General features: G+C 33.1%; 1 protein-coding gene across 1 annotated transcript; it reads right to left on the bottom strand.

Annotated features, from left to right (window-relative positions):
- Positions 1-1,714: 1,714 nt before the first annotated feature.
- Positions 1,715-6,799, bottom strand: LOC101489733 (dihydroorotate dehydrogenase (quinone), mitochondrial). The gene is made up of 11 exons (XM_004497182.4): positions 6,346-6,799; positions 5,469-5,551; positions 4,904-5,227; positions 4,455-4,707; positions 3,882-3,962; positions 3,679-3,786; positions 3,567-3,596; positions 3,313-3,450; positions 2,528-2,565; positions 2,185-2,284; positions 1,715-2,099 (listed from the first exon to the last, which is right to left on the bottom strand). Exons 1-11 carry the CDS (start codon positions 6,478-6,480, stop codon positions 2,025-2,027), a joined length of 1,365 nt encoding a protein of 454 aa, XP_004497239.1. The 5' UTR covers positions 6,481-6,799; the 3' UTR covers positions 1,715-2,024.
- Between the last annotated feature and the right edge of the window lie 460 nt (positions 6,800-7,259).

The raw sequence follows: 7,259 nt of genomic DNA, 5'->3' as shown, positions 1-7,259 counted from the left end.
CAATTTTTTTTCTTTAATTGATTTTAATCGATTAAATCTCTCTACATTGAAAATTAAACAATCTTTTATCCTTATTATTAATACAAAATTGATTTTGTTATTTATAATCTATTTGGAAGAAGTTGACTACCTACTTTATATAAACTCTCTTCCCTCAACTATTTTTTTCATTCACAGTAACTCAAATTCAAAATTTTATTTAAAAGATTAAAGTCCAACTCCGGTTTAATGCAATATAATGTAATAAAATTTAAAAAAAATGATCCAATTGTTATTTTAATCTTTTACCTAAATCCCTTGAATTACCATTTATGTTATCAAAGTATGAGAATATATAATTAATTAGATATGTGATATATTGTTTTTTCTTTTTTTGTTAAAATTGATATATTGTTCAAATTTGGAGAAAACAAGGGTTTTAATTAGTTGGTCAAGGTGGGCTAGTATGGTCCCAATTATCCATTTTAGGGGTGTGAAAAGAGCACGAGAAAGGGACAGTACAAGTGGTTTACACCTTAACACTTGTCTGCCCTTTTTCTTTTGATGAATAGATCATTGCTTTGTGGAAAAGCTATAAGAAGCTCTCATTCCCACCTTTAACTTTTTGCTTGATTAACATGTACATAGTCATAGAGTCGAAAATAATTCTACATAAAATTAATTGACATATTTGAATAATCTCAATTAAAATTGATTTCATATCTAAAATAGATTTTAATTTTAATTTAAAATGTGTATCTTTATTTCAAATATGAATTTTACATTTAAAATTATTGTTACGCTAAATAATATTTTAAGCTTCGTAGGGTAAAAATTCAAAATACCCTCATCCTGCTTTGACTCTCTCCACAACCCATCGTATCTTAGCAAGCAACTTTTGTTTCTTTTTTATTTGTCAAGTTCAATCACTATTATTTTTATTATTATTATTATTGTAATACTTTTTCCTTATGGGCCATAAGTATTACATAACCCTTCCTTTATCATCATTATTATTATTCTACGCATTGCCTTTTCTCCACCTCCCTTTTTCATGGTTTTCAGGTTTCCCTCTAAAATTGAAACTAATTAAATCATCTTTCTAGTTTCATTGGATTGCCTTTTTCATTTTTATAATTTCTTGTTTCATTGGATTGCCTTTTTCATTTTTATAATATAGTTTCATACATGTTCATATCATAGAGTGGCTTTCAGTTCAACTAGTAGTTCCTCAATTATGCACATAAAATTGACACTCATTTTATTTTATTTAGCTCAAAGAATTAGTCTCTATAATTATATACAAAAAATAACTATTGCTTAAAAATCATCTAAAATTCTAAGTGATATCCATTGAAAATAGAAATTCACGACTCTCCTCACCCTTATAGTTGAGATGATAACTAAATTAATGTTGATTCAACGTATTCAATTTTGAAAAAAACGTATTCATTTTCCCTAGTTTTTATCGAATATACATCAATCGGATAGATCACTTTATCAACCCTATAAATGACGAACATCATAAACTTCTATTTCCAAGGGACAATGTCTATTGCCATTGGAATTTTAAATATTTTTCAAATGAGTCTACAGTGGACCACTTAATACATAATTTATGCCACAGTCGACAATAAGACACAGTAAATTTCAATATTTCATTCCACAAGTACGACGTTATGGCTTCATATTGCATATCCTCATAAATTTAGAGTACCATTTGTCCACATGTTGATGGGGTTTAATCTAACTTTATGCTCCATAACTTGATTATTAGTGGGTTTATGATACACAGGTATTTCTCAATTATTTGGCGGTTTATTGCCAAACAATCATCACTCCAAAACAAAAATTGCCTGAATTGCCTAAAAACAACCTTCACTTTTACAATTCATAACACGTGGCCAAACCCATTTAAATTCAAATTAAATAACAATATATAAAAGAAAAGCAAAAAAAAAATGAAAATTTGGCATTTCCAAAAAAGGAATATGGCTACACTTAGAATGATATTATATGATTGCTTACAGCAAGGTGGATAAAACTCATCTGCAATCTGCACCAACTGCATCAAGGATGGATTTGTAACCGTCTCTTTCCAAGCATGCAGCTAATTCAGCCTAGAATCAATTGAATGATAATGAGAACTTTGGTCCATGCATACAGTATTGAAACATGTGTAACAGTGTAGGAATAGTATGATACCTTTATTTGAGGAATCAGTGCAGGTCCACCATAAGCAAATGCTGTATACAGCTGAACAAGAGTTGCTCCAGCTCGGATTTTCTTGTATGCATCTTCTCCACTGAATTGATGCACAAGGCTCAGAAATTATTGAATAATAATTTTGAAAAGGGAATATGCAGTGAACTACCAGTAAAAGCTAATTTTACAGTGGCATTCAATAAGAAAATGAACCTACATGGTAATATCATGAGTTTTCATACATCTCTATTAAACTCGACATTATTTGCAATTTTGGATTGTTAGATGATAAGAGGAATACTAATATAGGCAACAAATGTGTGAAGGAACATGTATTTTTCACCTGCTAACGCCGCCACAGCCAATCAAAGGAATCCTGCCCTGATATACATTTATAGACAGAACCATGTTGTTAGTTTAGTTAGGCCATGTTGTTAGTTTAGTTAGGCGTGAATAACATGCATAAGCAAATCATGACAAAGAACAGCAATATGTGCTGGAACGTGCATACTGAATCTAAAATTAAATATGCTGAAAATAATGAACAGTGAAAGGACTTCACTACAAGACACTATCAGGTTCTGAGTATAGGCTATATAATCTGAAACAGAGACTCTGACACGGGTGGCTGACGCGACATGAAGACTTCGACGCTATTAATGTAAAAAACATAGGAACTAACACCTATACGATACATATATATTTATATTATAATTAAATAAAATTTGAAAATTATTTATAAAAGTCTAAATTGAGAATCAGTACAAATGTGCATCAAATTGAGCAAGTTGTTTTATTAAAAAAAATCTGAAACAAAATATGATAGTCTTTCACATCATTATTCGACACATCTTTAACTTATGTACATGTGTCCAAGAAGTGTCGAAGTAAAGGGAAAAAAGTTTTTTTTGGACACTTGTCTGAGTTGTAAAACACGTGCTGTACACACCGAATCTCAGAGATGTTAGTGCTTCATAATGATAGCTATAATGGCATTTATGGTTAGTGCTTATAAGTGTATACGTTAGCAACCATGGATACTATACTACTTGTACCATCCAAAGTAGTGGCATGTATTAATGAGAAAGTATTAGATGCAAATCATGAAATAAAAAACAACAAATGTACCCTTGTCAAGATATACATCTCCTTCAAGATATTAGTAGAGAGATTGAAGAGAGGCTTCCCACTCAAACCACCAGTTTCTAAAGACAATGGATTTTCATCGGCAGGCTGTGGTCTTGAAATAGTTGTATTTGATATAATCTAGAAATAACAAATGAAAAAATTAAGAGTAAATGAAGTGAAGATTGCAAAATTCGAAGCTTTTTTCTTCCGGCCAAAATTTTAAATTACTGGTAAAGCAGAGAGATACTACTTACCAGGCCATCTAAGTGAAGAGCCAAGGCAACCTGCAAACAGATAAAAACTGTTATCCGGCGTATGAGATGATGAGAATATGAGAAAAAAATACATGAACCTGCACATGCTTACTGCAGCAATATCTTCAAGGTCTTCTTTTGACAAATCCGGTGCAATTTTTACCAGCAATGGAGGGGGACCCTCCTCACCCCATTGCATTTCATCGCGTGCAGCCTGAACCTTTAGAAGAAAGAAAATAAAAATCCAGAGTCATTATCTTGAGTATCAACACGAGATAAATACACATGAAGAAAGCATCACATCCTAGTTTCTACCTTCTTCACAAGATCTTTCAATTGCTTCCTTCCTTGAAGCATACGCAAACCAGGAGTATTTGGTGATGAAACATTAATCACCTAGAAAAGGATAAAAACATTTAGCTGGTTAGAATACCAAGCATTAATCTAAAAAATGTTGCATATACCCCCATAATAATCAATTTTTTTTTCTTAACCAACTATTTCTATCCAGACAAAGAACTCCTTTATCTTGTTGACTATGGTCCTTTTTGATTAGCACATAGCTTATTGGAATTTTTCAATTAAAATAAGTAAATAGTTTGAAAGATACAGCCATGCCTTTCAGGAATCATGTCAAATGTAATGGAATGCAAAAAAAAGTCACAAATAAATACAATTACAACAGATACATGTCAAACCCAACAAAGTAAGATAGTTTAGCCAACAATATTGACCATATATAACTAATTTAACTGCATGAAGAAAAAGGTGTAGTTGTGTTCTTTATATACTGCACTAACTCAATCATACCAGGATAAGTTGCGGCATAGTTTTCTAGCTTTCCTTTGTTTTAATAACCAGGTATACATATAAGAAAATAATATTTACCAAATAATCAGCAAACTGGGACAATGTATGTACTCCTTGAACATAGTCTGCTGCAGCATCTTCACTTGTCTTGTTCTTGCCAAGATTTACACCAAGAATGCCAGGGCCGGCTTTTCCACCCTGTTTGACTTCATTATTTTGAGTTGAAGTGCTTGAAGTTTCATCTAGTTTCCTCTTACCATGCTGAGCACCCAACCGCTTTGCGACAGCAACAATCCCCTCACTATTGAAGCCACATCTATTTATAACAGCTCTGCAAATTTAATTGAATGAGCTTAGAACGATGTAGATTAACATAGAAGAACTTCTAAAAAGTACAATCAATCAAAAGTAACAACTTTCACATCTCCAACAACCTTCTGCAACGAATAGTTAAAAAGAAAAGATAAAATAGATACAATCTATTAATAGGAAGCAGAAAAATAAAGAAACAAAAGACGAATTCTTACCCTTCATTTCGCAACCTGAACATTCGAGGCTTTGGATTGCCATCCTGAGGGACGGGAGTAACGGAGCCAACCTCCACAAAACCAAAGCCCAACCCAAGTAAGCCATCGACAGCCTCAGCATTTTTATCAAAGCCTGCAGCAAGACCTACTGGATTGGAGAACTTTCTTCCCCAAACCTCTAAACCTAAGATTGATGGGTCAGGCCTCTTCTCCCTTGGAACCCAACAACGAGCTGCAGCTGAGACGGCTAGTCTGTGTGCAAACTCGGCGTCCATCAAAGCGAAAAAAGGATTCACTAGTTTTGTGGCTGAGAATAACCATCCACTGTAAAGGATATCGCTCAAAATTGGATCATTCATTTCAAATCAAGCATTATGAATAGTAATAACTTAAAAATTGTAGAACACAACAGAAACAACTGACATACAGTGAAAGCATCTGAAATACACAGTTTTTTCCCTTTGGGTGAAAAAAATAATAATACTAATAAAACAATATACATTAAGAGGAAAATGAAAGTAGAAAATCAAGATGCATGTGACACTCAAACTCCCAAATGAAGTACCAGAAAGTAGCTTCATCCACAGTACTCACATAAGCTCCACCAGCTATAAGTAGGCCAAGGGTGGCTCCTGTTAACAATCTTCCCTGGCAATTCAAAGTAATCAAGATAAGTGTAAGTTTGAATAAACTTCTCCACAAGCATTTGAGGAAAAGGGAATATTAAAAGAATCTTATAGCAGCCATGAGTTTTAAAAAAATCTCATCTTGTATTAGTTGGACTTAAAATTAGCTTGGCACGGATGCAGCTCAACTTTTTCAAAATTCTTTGGTTTCACTTGTTCATAAACACCTATAAGCTGCTTCTAACAACTTGTTCATAAATGAAGAACCATTAACTCATTCTAATTAAAACCTCCAATGAGGCATGAGCATTAAGCTAATCCAAACCAGGCCAAAGTAGACTACCTCAGAAGTAAAAGACAAACTAACTCAGTCACAAAACACCGACACTGTCAATGTTGTCAACCACGGATAGCAGGGAATAGCAATCTGTTCAAATTCTGCTATGCATAGTGATATAGTTGTTATAGTGGCCCGCTATTTCGCAACATTTTGTAATAAATTGCCTATCCCATAACATTAGTAATTTATTCAAATTTCACTACACAATAACAGCTATTTAACAACACCGGATACATCGTATTTTTCTTAAATATGTTTACTTATAAGTTACCCCTAAGATCATCCAATTCATTATCACATAAAATTACTCTCCGCAACATGCAACTATCATTATTAATAGCATAATGCTAAATGAATTGATCATCTTCCAAACCCAAATTCACCATACAAAACCTCTTTTGATTAAAAATCCCCAAGAACAACGGAAAACAATGCAAAATATAAATACAAAAGCGATAAAAATAAAAAACGCATACTTTCTTGGAATAGTAACCAATCTTAGGAGCATTTTCCGGTGCAGAAGAAAAATCTCTAACGGCTGAAATTCGATTGGAGACAGCCCTTTTGAGAAAAACATCTCTCAGCAACTTTCTAGAAGACCATGCGGCCATTATTACTTCACGTACGTAACTTCAACGCAACAACACCCACAAAAGGAATCCACAAAACACTTCAATGGGGTGTCACACAGAGGAATAAATATTACAAAAGTCGATAACTTTCGCTAATCAATAGCGTGAAAGTGAAAGGGTTTTAGTGGCGGCGACAATACAGAAGAAACTTTATACGAATTCGTGCAATGGGAGGTAAGCAGGAGGTTCAGATGGGTTTACGAAAGTTTTACCGAAATCGTTTGTGAGTTACCGGAATGCGGTGGTTCCGGTAAGGAGAGTAGGCAGCGCCGTCGTTAGTGGAGGCAGAGTTTTAGCATCAGTCGTATAAAGGTTTTTAACTTTGGGGTTTATAAATAAATAAAAAATAGAATAAAAAAAATCAACAATAGAATCAATTCCCTTCCTCACCACCAAAAACGATGCGTTTTTTGAAGCCCATAAAATATATTGGGCTCTACTCTGTAGCCCAATGGAATAAATAGAAAGAAATAAAGGGTGCTATTATTGGCACCTCTGTTTTAACTACTACAATGTTTTTCATTTTTAAATTCAAACAATATTAATGACAGATTAAACAAACCTGGCTATATGATTATAATATTAGCACATCATATATATTATAAAAGAATGGAAAAAATAATTAATTCATCTGCAATTCAAAATCATCAAACCAACGTAGGAGTTGTCAATTATAATACTATGTAACTCACAAAATACATTAAGCAAATCATCTTTAACAGTAATTTGGAGAAAATCCATATATAGGGAAAATTGGA

The sequence above is a fragment of the Cicer arietinum genome, chromosome 4 (genome assembly GCF_000331145.2).
Source record: "Cicer arietinum cultivar CDC Frontier isolate Library 1 chromosome 4, Cicar.CDCFrontier_v2.0, whole genome shotgun sequence".
NCBI classification, from domain to species: Eukaryota; Viridiplantae; Streptophyta; class Magnoliopsida; order Fabales; family Fabaceae; genus Cicer; species Cicer arietinum.
Note: the sequence above shows the minus strand (reverse complement) of the source record. Positions and strands in the feature narration are given on the sequence as shown.